Source organism: Lactuca sativa, chromosome 6 (genome assembly GCF_002870075.4).
Source record: "Lactuca sativa cultivar Salinas chromosome 6, Lsat_Salinas_v11, whole genome shotgun sequence".
NCBI classification, from domain to species: Eukaryota; Viridiplantae; Streptophyta; class Magnoliopsida; order Asterales; family Asteraceae; genus Lactuca; species Lactuca sativa.
In genome coordinates this window covers 7,230,384-7,250,047 of record NC_056628.2, presented here as the reverse complement: position 1 = coordinate 7,250,047, position 19,664 = coordinate 7,230,384, and the positions used below count along the sequence as shown (strand labels likewise).

The window sequence follows — 19,664 nt, the reverse complement described above, 5'->3', positions numbered from 1 at the left end:
AACGAAGTCTAAACGGAAGTTGTACATCATAATTTTAGCTACGCGTGCATATAAAGAACGTCAAAAACGGAGCTCGTATACGAAAGTTATGGATTTTAGAAGTTTTGGCGCGAAAACCGAGAAATTTCGCATAGTCACACTTTGCCACGTCACCCTCCCCTCGTATGCGCCACGTGTCCTGCTGAGTCACCAGGCTGCTGAGTCACGAAGCTGCTGAGTCATCTGAGCACATGGCCCTATCCGAAGTGGTCCAGTGAAGATCCGACGCGTGCCTTCTCCCTCGTGTCCGAGCCCTCGCAGAAGCCACGTGCTTCCCTCATCGGATCCGAACTTCGGTCCAATCACAGGCCGCCAGCAGCTCCTTCGCACGCGCAGCCCTCATGCGAGCCTCCCCCTCTGCGAGCCTTCTCAGTCGTCGGATCAGAAGACTTCCTGACCGTCCGATCAGAAGCCTCGCCCCTATAAATAGAGGGCTTGCGAGATCTTCCGGCTACTTTTGGAAAATGGCCATTTTTCACCCCTTTTTCAATATTTTAGCCATTTTCGCTTCCCCCGATGCCCCGAGATCATTTCCAACGCCCAGAACAAGTCCCGGAGTGCCCGAAGGCCCGGAAAATTTATCTTTTCGGTTTTGAAGCCCGACCTTTCGTAGAGCCCGGTTTCTTAATAAAACTCTCGGTTTTATTAAAAACGATTGTTTTAGGAAACGAATTGCTGCCCGATTATCATCAAATCAAGTGAGTGTATATTCACTTTCAATTTACATATAGATATGAAGTATTTACCTTAAAATACGTGTTACGTGTAAATATGTTAATTGTTTATTTGAGGTGACTGTTGTGTTGATATTCTATACAAGTTTTAAACTGTATATATATTTTTATCTACAAATATGTTGGGTAGAACATGGGTAGTTAGTTGGTGTGTGATAAAATAAAGTGATGAGAGGTATCGATGTTTAAGATGATCTAGTCATCTAACAGAGTATAGACAACGGCCACACACTATTTTAGATAGTCCAGTGGAACGTTAGTAGACTCGTAATCGGTACATATGTTTGAACTATATGGTCATAAAGTGTTCTTGAACTATATGTTCCTTAGGTGTTTTTGAACTATGTGTTCATCCATTAATTCTTCTTTTTGACACTATTACGTGTCGGGGTACGGGAGCGTACGGGAGTACTTTATTAGTATTTTCCCTATGCTTTTATTTTGAAGAGATTTGGAGTCTTCGTTTATTTTGTGAAGTGATCGTACGAGCTTCATGAGTCAGTGTTTTCCTTTCCGATGCCGGATAGGGGTGAGTCTGGGGGTTCAGATCACAGGCTAGGCATTAGTTAGTGTTTTCATTTCCGATGCCGGATAGGGGTGAATCTGGGGGTTATATACCTCATGATATTCAGACCACATCCTAGGCATTGATAACTACCCCTGACTTAATTGTCTTGTGGTTCTTTCTTTTACGAACAAAGGTTCGTAGTTAAACTTAGTCCATTCATTCAATATCTTTATCGATCCTTGTTTGCTGCTAGAGGATTTCTGAAGCAGTTTAGTTAGTTATTTATTCATATCGATTCTTTAGGCTAGATCTAGTAAGATCACTGTATAAAGTTAGTATGTGGGGATCGATGTTGTTAGTTCCTATTGAGTAAATCTTGGTGACGATTTGACGTCGTGCCGATTAGCTAAATCTTGGCGACAATGTGACTTCGTGCCTATTTGACATAAATTGTTGAAGGAAAACAATGTTGTCACCCCGGTGTTTGTTTTATTTGACATAAATTGCTGAGAAAGCAATGTTGTCACCCTTTGACATAAATTGCTGAGAAAGAAATGTTGTCACCCTTTGACATAAATTGTTGAGGAAAGCAATGTTGTCACCCCTAATGAAAATCCTTAGGCTAGGTTCCTTGTGATAGTTGTTTTAGGGACGTAACGTGAGGATAACGGGAATGGGTAATTAGGGTAATTTGGTTGACTGATTGATGTTTAAACATAATAAATTTATGTATTGTGGGTTGAAAACCCTATATGCTCACCAGGCTTCCAACCCTGACCCACTCAGCTTTTTATGATTACAGGTAGTGGACCCCGAGCATAGTCGGATGATGATGATGAGTGATTTTGGATTATAGGCCATTAGTTATAAATAACTATTGTAAGGCTTATAATGTCTTGTTTATGCTTTTGATCTGTATCGGAACATGACATCCCGAGGTTTTGTTATGAAATAAAAATATATATTTCTTAAAGCAAGGTTTTGATAAATTTTTATCATGTTTGACTTTGGGAACAAATTCCGCAACACTTTTAATGAAATGATTACTCTGATTTTATTTTAAAAAGCATAAACGAAATCGGTCTTTTCTGGCCGTGAAATTGGGGATGTCACAGCCCAGGATAGCGGGCATGGCCCAGTATGTGCACTATGTGGTTATGCATGGTATGTGGTAGGGTGGGGAACTCACTAAGCTTCGTGCTTACGGTTTTCAGTTTTGGTTTCAGGTACTTCCGGTAGCGGAGGGAAGAGCTCGGGGTGATCACATGGCACACACCATAGATTAGACAGCCTGGGAATGTTTACTCTAATAACGAACATGTATTTTGGAAACTAATACTCCGCTTATGTTTTGAAATGATGAATTTGCTTTAAGTAATGTTTTATTAAAAGAAATTTTTAGCCTTAAATTTTGGGACGTTACAGGGCAAACGTAACATTCACAAGGTTGATGGGTAGATGTTTGAGTGTTGTAAGAGTACGGGGTAGATGTAGCGTTTTCATGGATGTCAGGATGTCAGGAAAGTATTATAAGTCTGCGATGTGGTCGTAGAATTCACCAGAATAAGGTAGGCCATGATAGGAGTGGTCGTTGGGCTGAAAGAGGATCAGCGCATGCCTGGGTTGAGACTGACAATGTTGTCGGAGGATTTCTCCTTGTTTGGGTATGAGGATCATTGGATCCGAAGCGAGTTTTGGCCTATATAGCATTCGATGGGTGGGACCCATAGGTGAGGCCTGTTTGGTTGTGATAGAATGGATGAGACCCGGTGGAATAGGTTAGAGCGTGGTTTTGGATTACGTTTAGAGTGTAATGACTCGGGGATCAAGTATCATAAAGCTTCAAGCCTATTCAAGGAGAGGTTTACACTCATTTGGATGGTGGATAATGTGTGTTATATGTACCCAGTATTTCGTTCGCGTTTTGAAGCCCAAGGGTATAGCGGTAAAGTGATAGTTCGTACCTTTTATGAATTTTGGATTTAAGCTTGGGAAGATGTAAGGTAATGGAGAGTTGAGAGGATTGTAGTGCTTCTCATTACCTTTCCATAGATATAAGGAACGTGAAACCAGACTTAGGTCAAAAAATTTATGGCTTCGGAAGATTGGTGATTAAGGTCCCTAGCCAAGTATGTTGGGCGTACTCTAGGAGTACGTTGAGCGTATTGCTCGACGCAAGATCCCAGAAGCACCCACATATATTGGGTATACGTGGGAGTACGCTAAGTGTATATTATGTAAGGGTTAACACTAATTTTTAGGGTTTGTGCCATATTTAAACAACTTATAACACCCTTGGATTTCCTTATGACCAGCCTCCACCTCTCTAAATCCTAAGAACGAAACCTTAATGTCCATTTGTGACATTTGAGCTTGTAAGTGAGTTTTGGTGGTGTTTTTGGTTTTTGAAGGAAGAATAATACTTGGAAATTGTCTCTGCGGCTTGAGCTTGTAGATATAGAACCATCATCATCTTTGCAAACTATTTGAGGTATAAAGTTCTCTACTTGATGATTCCTATGCTAGATCCAATTTAGGGCTTCATTTGTGCATTTTTGGGTCCTTAAGCAATATTTGTGAGTTTGGTCTACTCCAGAAGCCATGAATGTTAGAACTTAGCACCTTTGAGCTCCCTTGACCATAAAAATACAATCTTTATGAGTTATATTGGTCCATGCATGTGTTAGGATCCTTAATATGGTTCTTTTTGAGTTTTGGATCCCATTAAGTCATGCATGGGAGTAAAGTTGCCAACTTTACGTGTTAAGTCATCATTTTGGATCAGATCTGAGAGTTTGGCTTAGTTACTTGACCGATTAAGTGCATAATTGTGAAGTTTGGTCGACTACGTCATAAGTTTGGCGTCCCTGTAATATCCGGAATTCCAGGTACCATAATTTAATTAATTATTTTGGGTGCAGAAGAGGGACTCGACGAGTTGGCGCTTAAACTCATCGAGTAGGATCGCGACTTGATGACTGGATTAATGAATGGACTCGACGAGTCAGTAAGGCGACTCGACGAGTCCGATCTGTGGACAGAAAACCCTAAATCTTTGGGCATGTTCCCTATTTGACGGTCCTTATAGCTCTCAGTTGCGGCTACTATTCCAGAGAAAAGAACCCTAGTGACCTTGAGAGTATAGTGTGAGAGGAGAAGCCATCTTGAGCCTTTTTGGTGTGAGTTTGCAAAGGAATAGAAGGGATTCATCAGGAAGGACCAAAGGAGGTTGTGATTCTGAGACATTCAAGCAGGGATCTCTATTTTGAGGTAGTGATTCGACCCTTTCTTCTATTTTGTGTAGAATACTTGAACATAGGGTTTTCTTTACCCTTAATAGTTAGCGAGAGGGTGTTATGATACTGCGGGGATTCGTAGTACTCACTAGTCAGCGAGAAGGTGTTGTGATACTGCGGGGAGCCGTAGTACTCACTAGTCAGTAAGAGGGTGTCATGGTGCTGCAGGGAGCCACGCTATTTGTTGATCAGAGCATGACGCAGGAGAGTTCTTAGGCTTGAGTAGCCTTATTGGATTGAGTATTCGGGAGCCTGGGGGCCAGATCAGGAAAGAGACAGAGGTCTCTATATTTTACGGGAATCGCTATACTCTGATTTGAGTTATGGTTGTCGCAACCCAAGGGAATTGGAGAAGAGGTATATGTGTCGGTTGTGGGTCATAAGTCATGAATTGAGTGATTCATTGGATCGAGCAGTTCCGACTCTGGGTCAGACCAAACTCTCGAGTTTGAGTTTGGCTCTGGTGGTGCGTTGGGTAGGTGGAATAAGATTCTGGATTCTGAGGTGGATTCCATGTTGAGGGGAATTCTTTATCATCTGACATCTTAGACCTGTGTAGGTCAGTACTCGGGTAGAGGAGGTACCGCGAGATGCATGGAACTATGAGCAGTAGACGACAAAGGTCGAGGTCGAGTTGATTTTCAGTGGGAGTGTAGCATTCGCTTGGGGTAAAGCAAACTTCGTGACTTGTGTGTTACAATGGGCCGATGTAGTTATAGGGAGGAGGAAACCATTGAGATGGTTGGGATAGTGCAATGGATAGCCTTGGAGGTCCAACTAATGGGTCGAGATCAGACCTGGTATTCAGTGTTAAAACGGGGTATGAGGAATGGAGTTGAGGCTTAAGATTTTGGATGTCTAAGGATATTTATGAGCGACCACGATTATTCTCTTGTGTCTGATGATAGAGTGTTGAGAACTCTTTGTTCGGATGGGTTCCGATAACAGTTCAGTGGATGAGCCCTGGTGGGACATGAACCCTTCCGTTTCTTGGGGGCGTAATTCGGATCGTTGCAATGTTAGGTATGAGTGATCGGTAGCCGATTGTTGGATTATGTTCTAAGAGAATCAGAAGGGTTGGTTTTATTTTGGGATCGGGAATCCCTGTTTGGATTCAGGTTTCCAGAAGGGGGGGTGATAGTTGTGTGGTACGAGGTATATGTTGATGAGGAGTGATTTTGAGGACGAAATCTAATTTAAGTGGGGGAGAATTGTAAAATCCAGAATTCCAGGTATCATAATTTAATTAATTATTTCGGGTGCAGAAGAGGGACTCGACGAGTTGGCGCTTAAATACGTCGAGTAGGATCGTGACTTGCTAACTGGATTAATGAATGTAATCGACGAGTCGATAAGGCGACTCGACAAGTCCGAGTTATGGACAGAAAACCCTAAATCTTTGGGCATGTGCCTTATTTAAGGGTCCTTATAGCTCTCAGTTGCGGGTTCCATTCCAGAGAAAAGAACCCTAGTGAGCTTGAGAGTATAGTGTGAGATGAGGAGCCATCTTAAGCCTTTTTGGTGTGTTTTTGTAAAGGAAGAAAAGGGATTCAGAAGGAAGGACCAAAGGACGTTGTGATTCTAATACATTCAAGCACGCATCTCCATTATGAGGTAGTGATTCGACCCTTTCTTCTATTTTGTGTAGAATCCTTTAACCTAGGGTTTTATTTACCCTTTCTTGGTTAGAATATGATGCATATGAGGTCCCATTGAGAAATAGACATTGGATCTGGACCTTGAGAGGACCAGAGAGCCCCAGCTTTCCAGCTTTTTTCTGTTCCATTGGAGTTGTGAACCTATGTTGCTATTTTAGGAGCTATTTCTTCAAATAAGGCCATATGAGTGTTGCATGAGCTTAAAGATTGGAACTTTACATGATTATTGGGTGTTAGAAGGTTAGATCTACAGGTTGGAAAAACCGATTTGACCTCAGAAGGTCATTTGAGTGTTTCCATAGAGGGAACTCGCCGGGTCCATAAGGGGACTCGACGATTCGAGTCAGGTTGCCATGCGATTCGTGACCCGTGGTAACCCGTCGAGTGAAGGGTTAACTCGACGAGTCGAGTGAGGCCATATGAGGATTCAGAGGACACGCATGGACTCGCCGAGCCACCCAGGTGCACTCGACGAGTCTTGTCAAAGTTTGACCGTTGACTAGAGTTGACTTCAGTTGATCTTGGGGTTTTTGGTCAAGTTGACTCAAGAGAGGTCAGGGAAGGGTAGAATGGTCTTCTAGCCATTCTTTAGAGATGAGGACAAGAGAAAGTATTGATTAGAGATGTTATCATTTTGATAGGAGGAGGCTAGGTCGGGTTATCGAGCATGAGAGGGTATCTGACATCATGCAAGGTGAGTCTTCTCACTATACATTACCTAGAGTGGTAACTATGTGCATACCAGAGGGTCTTATATGTATGTTTATGTTTGAGATTTAGGTGCATTGTGTTATATGTATGATATGTGTTATATAGACCGGACCAGAGGGTCCAACGACTCATGAGGCTAGAGGGTCCTCGATCAGACCGGACCGGAGGGTCCAATGATTCAGACCGGACTAGACGGTCCAACGAGCGAGACCGGACCGGAGAGTCCAACGAGCTATGGGACTAGAGGGTCCCGCTGAGACATGTTGACCGGAGGGTCATACTGAGTTATAGCCTCGAGTGGCTTGTGTCCTGTATGTGGTATTTTGGGGAACTCACTAAGCTTCGTGCTTACCGTGTTATGTGTTATGTATTTCAGGTTTTCTCTGTATCTCGGGATGGCACTGGCTTTATTGTACACATCAGTGAAAGAATTATGTTTCGAGGATCCTGGGTTATTAAGTAATTAAGAAGGGATTGTGTTTTGTAAACTAAACAAAAGATGTTTATGAAATGTGTATTGAGAATCATATGTTTTCTTTTAAAGGAAAATTGTCTTGAAAATTTACAGTGTTACAAGTTGGTATTAGAGTCTTGGTTTGAGGGATTCGGATGCACCTTCGGGTGTATCTGAACTCAAATTGAGGATTTGAGAAAAAAATTCATAATTAAACAATTTTTCTAAACGAGTAAAACAATTTGGAGACGAGCAGAGCGGAGCAGTGTGTACGATCAGCCAGCACCCGAACTGTGATTTCCCAAAATACCCTTACGTTATGTGTTATGAGATATTATGAGATTTTATGCATGCTAGAATAGGCTAGGTATTCATATTTTGGACTAGAGTGGCCTGAATTGTGATGCCTTAGCCTAGGAGTTGTTGATATTTGTGATGTACTTTCGAGTATGTGCTGAGTGAGAGTGTCCAACAGGAATCCTTGTCGAGAGGGATTTGAGTAGATGAGTAATCTAGGAGAGATGCATAGATGAGCATTATGGAGCCTATCTAGAGAGTAGCTAGATACCTGCGAGGGGTAAAGTTGTAGAGTTCGGTGATATCTTTTTAGTATGAGTAGAGCAAGTGGAGTTATTACCTAGAGTGGGTTTTACATGTTTATTCGATGCCCGAATGCTGCTTGCTTCATGCTTTGTGGAATTCCTAATGAGGGGAGCCATCTACCAAGTGAATGTTATGATATTCAGGAGGTAGATGACTGGCATCATAAGAAGTTTCTCAGCAGCTAATGGCGGAGAAGTGTGAGAACCTAGGAAGAGCCTAGGATATGACCTTAGTTAGATGAGTACGCTGACATAGTAGAGAATTTCGCTAGGGAGCGAGCATGCGTGTTGGGATTGGCGATTGAGAAGGTTGACCAGCTACTTAGGGAATCTGGGATGGTCCGTGTAGAGAGTATGGGTAGATGTGGCAGGTAGTATGGGCCCATACTACTGAAAGCAGAGGACCCATAACCGATGCAGGGAGTATTCCGGAGGATCTAAGTAGCAGATCGAGAGGTAATGTCATGGTTCGAGTACCATGATAAGTAGCAAATCAAGAGGTGATGTAATGGTTCGAGTACCATGATAAGTAGCAGATCAAGAGGTGACGTCATGGTTCGAGTACCATGATTTGAGGCAGATTGAGAAGAGAGGACATGGTTTGAGTACCATGATTAGTAGTAGATTAAGAGGAGATAACATGGTACGGGTACCATGATTCATAGAGGATCGAGAGGTGGCCACATGGTTTGAGTACCATGACATGCGGCAGTTAGTGTTTCTGGTTTTACCGTTTATTTTGTGGTGATTGTCTAGACTGAGATCAGATATGAAGGAGTTTGGGGCCAGAAGGCGATGATGATTGAGTTTTAGTGGAGTATCCCTGGAAAGGGAAATCGAGTTAACTCCGAGGGATTGTTGGTGATATGCCAGTTGGAGTCGCAAGACTCAGGGATGAGTAAGGATGGTGCGTTATGGAAGAATACGGTCTGGGATGGGTGACCGACCGATAGTGGAGATGCCACTTTCTGTAACCTAAGTAGTGCTAATTCTGTTTCCTGTGGGAGACGTAATAGGTGTTGAGATTTTGATTCCTGAGTTTGGGGGTGATCCATGTGGGATTGCACTATGGGTGATCTTCAATCAGAGTATATGGTAGTGGGCCTGCCGCAAGGTAAAGATATGGCTTTATCAGGTCGTCAGTGGGGACCGAGATGGTCAAGGACCAGGATACACCCTATTGAGTATAATAGGGCGTGTGTAAGCTGCAGTGTCGGACGATCAAGAGGAGTATATCAGGATGGTGGCTCTTATTGTCTTGGATGGGTATCGAGAGTGATAATGTGGGTTCTACTCCAATCATGCGAGACGTGATGGGGCGTGAGTTAGGGAGTCGAGGATGAGGAGAATGATAGTTCACTATTTCCAAATAAGGGTTGATACTGGACAGTTGGGAAGTCCGGTGATGGAATGTGTGAGATTCTGACTGACTAGAGGCAGTCATGATGGGAAGTTCTGAGGATTTCATCTAAGATTCGGGGTATTGGAAGTTGCTGGATCTCTGTCGGGGAGATCACCGAGCGTTGCGTAGCACCTTCCAAGAGTAGGTGTGATGTTTCTAGTGGAAACAGTCTGTGGGATAGATTGTTGGTGCACCAATTGGTGATGGTTCGAACCCTATGTGGGGGAGAACCGGGTATTTTATTGAGGGGATCAGAGATTTGTTCAAGAGAGGTTAAAGATCTCGATATAGGGACCTGCGGTGCGGATTCATGAGTCCAGGGTTATTGGTGATTGAGGCTAGGTGCAGAGCGAGGTAATGCCTGTGGTATGGTTTAAGAAAGGATAAGTGAATTGGAAGATTCTTCGTGGCCTGTACTTCTCGGGGTTAACATATGTCGAGTTCGAGTGCGATCGGGTTGCTGGATTGCGGATGCAATAGCTGAGATTTTCAAGTGAAGGTATAGATTGTAATCTATACCCCTGAAAGGGCAGCAGTTGATTCGTCAACCCATTTCAGGGTCGAGATGAGTAGTTATGTATGAGTAATGACTAGTAGAGGGGGAGTTTCAGGTTCCCGACAACATGTTCTGAGCCATTGTCGATGCCTCGATGTTTCAAGTTGGGAGATGGAATACTCTGATGGTTCAAGTGGTGCGAGAGGAAGATCGGTTGAGAGGTTCCGAAAGAGCAATGTGGTATCCAAGCACGAGGTTGTGAGTATAAGATCATTGGATTGGGAAAAACATCGTGAGATTCTGTGTTGGTGTACCAAAGTATCCGGGGGAAGCACATCGACTAGTTGATGTTAAAAGAGTTTATTAAAGAATGAGGATTGCAGTGAGAAAAGGAGTTGTTGTGTCGATTGCCATCAGGATTAGTGACACTTACTTTTGGATGGGTATGTATGCACCTATCTATGTTGGGCCATGGAACTTTGGTTAATGGATGCAACGTGTGGAGCCGACTTGAGGATTGAGACCATGGGTGGTAAGAAAAAGTGCGGTAAGGATGCAAGGAGCTGCAACATGCACAAGTTAGAAAAAGGGTGTTGTGATACCACGCGGGGGGGGGGGGGGGGGTAGTACTCACTAGTCAGCAAGAGGGTGTTGTGATACTACGGGGAGCCGTAGTACTCACAAGTCAGCGAGAGGGTGTTGTCATACTACAGGGAGTCGTAGTACTTACTAGTCAGCGATCGGGTGTTGTGATACTACGGGGAGTCGTAGTACTCAGTAGTCAGCAAGAGGGTGTTGTGATACTGCAGGGATCCGTAGTACTAACTAGTCAGCGAGAGGGTATTGTGATATTGCGGGGAGCCGTAGTACTCACTAGTCAGCGAGAGGGTGTTGTCATACTGCAGGGAGTCGTAGTACTCAATAGTCAGCGATCGGGTGTGGTGATACTACGGGGAGTCGTAGTACTCACTAGTCAGCAAGAGGGTGTTGTGATACTACAGGGAGCCGTAGTACTAACTAGTCAGCGAGAGGGTGTTGTGATATTGCGGGGAGCCGTAGTACTCACTAGTCATCGAGAGGGTGTTGTGATACTACGAATAGCCGTAGTACTCACTAGTCAGCAAGAGGGTGTTGTGATACTGCGGGGAGCCGTAGTACTCACTAGTCAGTGAGAGGGTGTTGTGATACTGCGGGGAGCCGTAGTACTCACTAGTCAGCGAGAGGGTGTTGTGATACTACGGGAAGCCATAGTACTCACTAGTCAGCGAGAGGGTGTTGTGATACTACAGGGGGGCGTAGTACTCACTAATCAGCGAGAGGGTGTTGTGATACTTCGGGGAGCCGTAATACTCACTAGTCAGCGAGAGGGTGTTGTGATACTGCGGGGAGCCGTAGTACTCACTAGTCAACGAGAGGGTGTTGTGCTACTACGGGGAGCCGTAGTACTCACTAGTCAGTGAGAGGGTGTTGTGATACTGTGGGGGGCGTAGTACTCACTAGTCAGCGAGAGGGTGTTGTGATACTTCGGGGAGCCGTAGTACTCACTAGTCCGCGAGAGGGTGTTGTGATGCTGCGGGGAGCCGTAGTACTCACTACTCAGTGAGAGGGTGTTGTGATACTACGGGGGGTCGTAGTACTCACTAGTCAGCGAGAGGGTGTTGTGATACTGCGGGGAGCCGTAGTACTCACTAGTTAGCGAGAGGGTGTTATGATACTGCGGGGAGCTGTAGTACTCACTAGTCAGCGAGAGGGTGTTGTGATACTGCGGGGAGCCGTAGTAATCACTAGTCAGTAAGAGGGTGTCATGGTGCGGCAGGGAGTCGCGTTATTTGTTGATCAGAGCATGACGCAGGAGAGTTCTTAGGCTTGAGTAGCCTTATTGGATTGAGTATTCGTGAGCCTGGGGGCCAGATCAGGAAAGAGACAGAGGTCTCTATTTTTCTCAGGAATCGTTATACTCTGATTTGAGTTGTGGTTGTCGCAAACCAAGGTAATTGGAGATGAGGTATACGCACGGGTTGCGGGTCATGAGTCGAGAATTGAGTGCTTCATTGGATTGAGCGGTTCCGACACTGGGTCAGACCAAACTCTCGAGTCTAAGTTTGGCTCTGGTGGTACGTTGGCTAGGCGAAATGAGATTCTGGATTCTGAGGTGGATTCCATGTTGAGGGGAATTGTTTATCATCTGACGTCTTAGACCTTTGTAGGTCAGTACTCGGGTAGATGAGGTACCGCGAGATGCATGAAACTATGAGCAGTACACGACAGAGGTCGAGATCGAGTTGATTTTCAGTGGGGGTGTAGCATTCGCTTGGGGTAAAGCGAACTTCGTGACTTCTGTGTTACAATGGGCCGATGTAGTTATAGGGAGGAGGAAACCATTGAGATGGTTGGGATAGTGCAATGGATAGCCTTGGAGGTCTAACTTATTGGTCGAAATCAGACCTAGTATTCAATGTTAAAATGGGGTATGAGGAATGGAGTTGAGGCTTATGATTTTTGATGTCTGAGGACATTTCTGAGCGAGCACGATTATTCTCTTGTGTCGAGAACTCTTTGTTCGGATGGGTTCCGATAACAGTTCAGTGGATGAGCCCTGGTGGGACATGAACCCTTCCGTTTCTTGGGGGTGTAATTCAGATCATTGCAATGTTTGGTATGAGTGATCGGTAGCCTATTGATGGATGATGTCTGGAGAGAATTAGAAGGGTTGGTTTTCTTTTGGGATTGGGAATCCCTGTTTGGATTCAGGTGTCCAGAGGGGGGGGTGATAGCTTTGTGGTACGAGATCCTATCGATGGTGCTAGATCTATATGTTGATGAGGAGCGATTTTGAGTAGGCGCTTAAACTCGACGAGTTGGCGCTTAAACTCATCGAGTAGGATCGCGACTTGCTGACTGGATTAATGAATGGACTCGACGATTCGGTAAGGCGAATCGATGAGTCTGAGCTGTGGATAGAAAATCCTAAATCTTTGGGCATGTGCCATATTTAAGGGTCCTTATAGCTCTTAGTTGTGGCTACCATTCCAGAGAAAAGAACCCTAGTGAGGGTGCGAGTATAGTGTGAGAGGAGGAGCCATCTTGAGCCTTTTTGGTGTGATTTTGCAAAGGAAGTGAAGGGATTCAACAGGAAGGACCAAAGGAGGTTGTGATTCTAAGACATTGAAGCAGGGATCTCCATTTTGAGGTAGTGATTCGACCCTTTCTTCTATTTTGTGTAGAATCCTTGAACCTAGGGTTTTCTTTACCCTTTCTTGGTTAGAATATGATGCATATGAGGTCCCATTGAGAAATAGACATTGGATCTGGACCTTGAGAGGTCCAGAGAGCCCCAACTTTCCAGCTTTATTCTGTTCCATTGGAGTTGTGAACCTAGGTTGCTATTTTAGGAGCTATTTCTTCAAATAAGGCCATATGAGTGTTGCATGAGCTTAAAGATTGGATCTTTACGTGATTATTGGGTGTTAGAAGGTCAGATCTACAGGTTGGAGAAATAGATCTGATCTCAGAAGGTCATTTAAGTGTTGCCATGGAGGGAACTCGCCGATTCCAAAAGGGGACTCGACGAGTCGAGTCGGGTTACCCCACGATTCGTGACCCATGGTAACCCCGTCGAGTGAAGGGTTAACTCAACGAGCCGAGTGAGGCCATAGGAGGATTCAGAGGACACGCATGGACTTGCCGAGCCACCCAGGTGCACTCGACGAGTCTTGTCAAAGTTTGACCGTTGACTAGAGTTGACTTCAGTTGATCTTGGGGTTTTTGGTCAAGCTGACTCAAGAGAGGTCAGGGAAGGGTAGAATGGTCTTCTAGCCATTCTTTAGAGATGAGGACAAGAGAAAGTATTGATTAGAGATGTTATCATTTTGATAGGAGGAGGCTAGGTCGGGTTATCGAGCACGAGAGGGTATCTGACATCATGCGAGGTGAGTCTTCTCACTATACATTACCCAGAGTGGTATCTATATGCAGACCGGAGGGTCTTATATGTATGTGTATGTTTGAGATTTATGTGCATTGTGTTATATGTATGCTATGTGTTATATAGACCGGACCAGAGGTTCCAACGACTCATGAGGCCAGAGGGTCCTCGATCAGACCGGACCGGAGGGTCCAACGATTCAGACCGGATCGGAGGGTCCAATGAGCTAGACCGGACCGGAGGGTCCAACAAGCTATAGGACTGGAGGGTCCCGCTGACACACGTTGACCGGAGAGTCATATCGAGTTATAGGCTCAAGTGGCTTATGTGCTGTATGTGGTATTTTGGGGAACTCACTAAGCTTCGTGCTTACCGTGTTATATGTTATGTGTTTTAGGTTTTCTCAGTATCTCCGAACGGCACCGGCTTGATTGTAGACACCAGTGAAAGAATTATGTTTCGAGGATCCTAGATTATTAAGTAATTAAGAAGGGATTGTGTTTTGTAAACTAAGCAAAAGATGTTTTATGAAATGTGTATTGAGAATCATATGTTTTTTTAAAGGAAAATTGTCTTGAAAATGTACAGTGTTATAGTCCCCAGCTGGTACGTTGCGTGTACTAGCCACCAAGGTAAAAGGCATGGCATAAGACTGAGTATGTCAGGCGTACTAAGCAGCCTTGACTTTTGGTTTACTTTCTCGGTTTAGGCCATATTTTGGACTTTGGGTTCCATTTAGGAATTTGGTCTTTTGGAGCAAATGGATTGGGCCTTGGTTTTAAGCCAAGCATGAAAAGGGTAAAATGGTCTTTTACCCTAAATGATGGACAAGTGATCTAGATTCTTGATTATGGGTTAAGACCCAATTGTTAACTGGGTTATATTTGATTGGTTAGTATGGACTTTTACGATGAATTTTTATAATTCTCATCATGTGAGAATAATTTCTGGAGAATGTAATGAATCAAAGATAGTGAGATTGTATTGGCAACTATAATTAAGAAAATAATGAAGATACTTGCATATTCTTCGGACCTAAAGAAACTTCCACAAATTGATATTAAATTTTTACCAAATTTTGTTGTTAGAGCATCTCCAACCTACTCTCATTCTCCATTATTTCCCTCATTCATCTCCAACCCTACCCCATTTATTCCCCCAAAATAGGGATGAACTTTGAGTTGTGAGTTTTAGTTCATCGTTTTATATATTTATACATTTATGTTTATTTATCTACTAATTATTATTTAAATGTAATAATTATACTTATAATATTGTGTTATATATTAAATTATATTAATTAATTATAAATATATTTTTTTTGTTTATCAAATTCATATTAAAATTTAAATACATACTGTAATTTTAAAACACAATAACGTATTTTACAAAAGCTTATATTTATGTATTATAAATATAATATTATTTATTTAATATTATTGTAATGAAAAAAATATAGATTATATATTTGTTAAAATCAAATTAATAGAAGGGATGTATTTGACAATTTATATAAGTTAGAAGAATGTAATATACTTTTGAGGGTAAAAATAAGATAAAAAAATGGAGTAGGGTTGAAAAACAAACAGTATTTACCACATTTTTACCACATTTTAAACTTCATTTTTATTGGAAAAAATCGAAATGGGTTAAAGATGATCTTACAAATCCAATAAAATAAAAAAATTATATTACTATTATTATTGCTCTCTAAAAGAAAAAATTTTGTTATAAATATTATTATTTCTCTCCCACCTAAAACGAATATTAAATATCTCATCTAAGACTTTATACAATAAAGAGACTCAAATTATAACATCATTTATAACAAGTTAACAACTTTTCTATAAATATTGTGATTATTATACCAAAGTGGAAATCTTAAACTATTCCGTAATATAATTTTTCTAAACGCTTATATGAGATTGTGTTTACGTTTAACGTTATCGAAAAACTATTCTAAATTCCTCTTTTGTTCTTACCGGTTATTACTCCAACCAATATCGTTTACACTATTAGAAAACTTAGTATCCACAATTAATATTAGGCCATCTACTATGCCATCACTAACCATTATAATGGTTTGTGTCACATCATCACCACACTATACACTACTAATCATGTGATACATATCATTAAACACACAATTTAATCTCATTTTTTAAACTAGTTTTTTATTCAATAAAAAAATTATATTAATTTAAAACAAACAACTTAAAATAAAATAGAAAAAAAAAACAAAAAGAATACAAGCACAAACAACTTAAACTAGTTTTTTAAACTCCATTTTTAAGCATTGAATGTTGGGGAATCCCTAAATTTTACTAAAGCTTTGAGGTGTATAAACTGGTTGTGGTTTGTGTCTTCATATTGACGTATGACCACAACAACCGGCACAATATCGCCTTCGTGTACGTTGTTTATAACAAAGTTATAAATTTCGTTAAACCCGCGACATTTTACCTTCATATCCCGAAACTTCGGACATATTTCATCAAGATTACAACTTCGACAACCCATTAAATCATGGAAAACATTTTCAACTTTTCCCCAAAAAGCACTAGACATTCGGCTATATGCATCTTTCAAAACTAACACCCATGTTAGTGATAACTTCTCCTATTCATCTTCAGACGATTTCATCCTTTTAGTAACCATCGTTTTTAAAAGATCAAGCAACACAAATGTATGATTGTGAATAAAGAAGAAAAGAATTGTTAGAAATATAAGGTGTGTTGTGGTATTTATAGAAGGTTTGGATTGATTTTTTATTTAAGTAAAATTAATATATATATATATATATATATATATATATATATATATATATATATATATATATATAAAACAAGTAATTTATTTTATTTGTAAAGACTTAAGTGAGTTGATAGATTGACAAGAATGACTTCATTTTAAATAAACTAGCCGTTAGTATCTGTTACTCGTGGTGGGTAGCACTATCGACCACGACCACGAAAAACCACAAAGGTCTGCACTAATGTGCACCAGCCACGGTCATGGCCACCTAGACCATGAGACCCTTTGTGGTCGGTTATATGGACAACCGTAGTGACATGATACAAACCTACTAGACATAGGGGTAAAACTTAACGACAAACTTTCCATTAATTTTGAACCTTAGTAGCAATTAGCGACAAACTTTCCATGTCGTCGATCAGTGGCTCGTCCATTACGGGATTTCTTTAAAATCGTTTATATTTGACAATTCTATATTTCGTCGTTGATTGTGATTAGTGAGAATATAGTAATATGTGGAGAGATGTGGCGCGGTGAGGCAGTTTTTAAGTAAGAAATAATATTTACTTTACTTTATGATTATAATACAATGTTAATACAAATTAGATCCATATCACATGTAAAGGCTAAATTGAACTTTAATAAATCACATGTAAAGGCTTAAATGGACTTTGATAAATATGATGTAAAAGACTTAACTGAATTTAGTAGATAAGATCACATGTAAAAGCGTAACTGAACTTAAACAATGTCACATGTAAAGGCTTGAGTCGATTAATCTTGGAGATGGGACAGCGACGAGTGGCTTTTTTTTCTTCAAGGCAATGCCAAATTTCTCACAAAGATCATGGTCGTCGCCCTTAGGCAAACTCCAATCAAATGAGTGCAATAACGAAGCCAAGATATGCAACATCATCTTCTCAGCTAAGGGAATTCCTGGGCACCTTCTTCTACCCGATCCAAATGGGAAATACTTAGAATTTGTCCCACTATAATCCCATTTCCCTGATCCCTCATAGTTCAAGAACCTCTCAGGGTTGAATTCAGATGGATTCTCCCAATGTTGAGGATCTCTTTGTATCGCCCATACATTCAAAAACACGGTAGAATCCCTAGGAATTAGGTATCCCCCGACAATGCAAGACTTACTTGGAGTTCGTGGAAGCAGGAAAGGCAATGGAGTATGTAAACGGAATGTTTCCTTGAAAGTAGCATTAAGATACTTCAATTTCGGGAGATGGGATTCTTCGACCATGTTCTTTAACCCTACTATTTCAGCCAATTCATCTTGCACTTTTTTCATTACCTTTTCATTTTTAAAAATCTCTGCCATTGCCCATTCCACCATAGCTGAAGTTGCATCTGTTCCTCCTAGAAAAATATCCTGATACAAGAAAATTTAACCAACTTAAGCATGTCTAGCTCCCTGATCTTGAATTATATAACTATTATAACAAATATAATCTTTTTTTACAATTACAATATTAGTAAAAACAGTTTTTACTTATAATATGATTTAAATATATAGTAACAGACAGTTTCTAGTATATAAATACATAAATGAATTTGTAAAGCTGTCATTTAACTTGTTAGAGAGTGAAGTTTATCGAATAACACTAACCACAACGAGGGCTTTCAGTTGAGTCATGGTGATTGATTTTTTATCTTTAAGCTCTAACAAGATCTGTAGAAAATCTTTTCTTCCTTCATGCTTCAGTGCATCTTCGCCATGTGTGGATTTGAGGTTGATTCTCTCTTCGATAGTAGTCTCAAATATCCAGTCGAACTGCTTCATTTTCCTCTTCGTCTTTCGCTCAACGCCTTGAAGATCAAACCTCGCGAGTTTTGGGAAGAAATCAGAGATGTTTAGTCCTTCTGCAATATCAACAAGCCCATATACGACTTTTCGTATCTCCTCTCCAAGATTACTATGTTTTGTCCCTTCCACCATACCATTCCCCCATACGATGCTTGTTAAGACATTCACCACTGCTGAGAATGACATCTCGTTAATGTCAACTGGCATACCGATCATATCATGAACACTTTTTATGGTCTTTCTGACCTCACGTCGACGATAAGCATGAGAAGCTTCAAGATTCACGTTACTTAAGATTTCATGCACCAAAATTTTACGTAGGTTACGCCGGTTAGCGTTGTTATCTGCAAATGCTATATCATTGGCACCATAACTTGTTGTTAGTCCAGCAACATGAGGAGCTCGGTTAGCAAAACTCTCATCCTGCTCATTTGTTATGACTTTTGCTAGGTCTGCGGAGTTCACCACGATGTGGAGCTTGCTTCCAAGGTAGAGTTTGAAAATGGGACCATATCTGTGAGCTATTTTGGTGAGTTCATGGTGCAAACTGGGGCCAAGAAATGGAAGGTAGCCAACTAGTGGGAGGCCGTAGGGACCAGGTGGCAATGGCGGTGTGCCCTTTTGAGAGCTTGAAATGACCCTTTTGAACCACAGAACTGCTAGCGGCAATACCATAACGGCAAGGCATGTAAGCGCAAGCTCGTGTTTCTTGCCGATCACTTCCTCCCACCATAAGCCATGGCTGTTTGATGCCATTCTTGTTAATCTATTAACTCAGACTGAACAATAAAATAAAGAACTGCGATTTATATATAGAAGATACGTAACAACATAAAATGATAAATTTGTTGAAATTAGTTTACCAATGAGAAGAAGCGTACTTAAAAAGGACACGCATTCGTTAGATGGACCACATAAATGACTAAGGCAGTGTTGATATTACTAGTATATTATTTATTATAATAAATAAAATTAGTGCCTATTACTAAAAAAATACAAAGAAACACAAAACTAGCTATTTTTTTAACCTTTTTTCCACTAAATTACATGCAAAAACATTAAGGAATTATCAAATAAAACCACCAATTTCGTAGAGGTTTACGATATATATATATATATATATATATATATATATATATATATATATATATATATATATATATATATATATATATATATATATATATATATATATATATATATATATATATATATATATATATATATATAAACACACATTACAGCCCCACCTAAACTTAGATATTA

General features: G+C 41.1%; 1 protein-coding gene across 1 annotated transcript; it reads right to left on the bottom strand.

Annotated features, from left to right (window-relative positions):
• Positions 1-17,232: 17,232 nt before the first annotated feature.
• Positions 17,233-19,230, bottom strand: LOC111900983 (flavonoid 3',5'-hydroxylase 1). Its single transcript, XM_023896850.2, has 2 exons — positions 18,201-19,230; positions 17,233-17,963 (listed from the first exon to the last, which is right to left on the bottom strand). The coding sequence occupies exons 1-2, from the start codon at positions 19,152-19,154 to the stop codon at positions 17,331-17,333; spliced, it is 1,587 nt and encodes a 528-aa protein (XP_023752618.1). The 5' UTR covers positions 19,155-19,230; the 3' UTR covers positions 17,233-17,330.
• Positions 19,231-19,664: the final 434 nt, after the last annotated feature.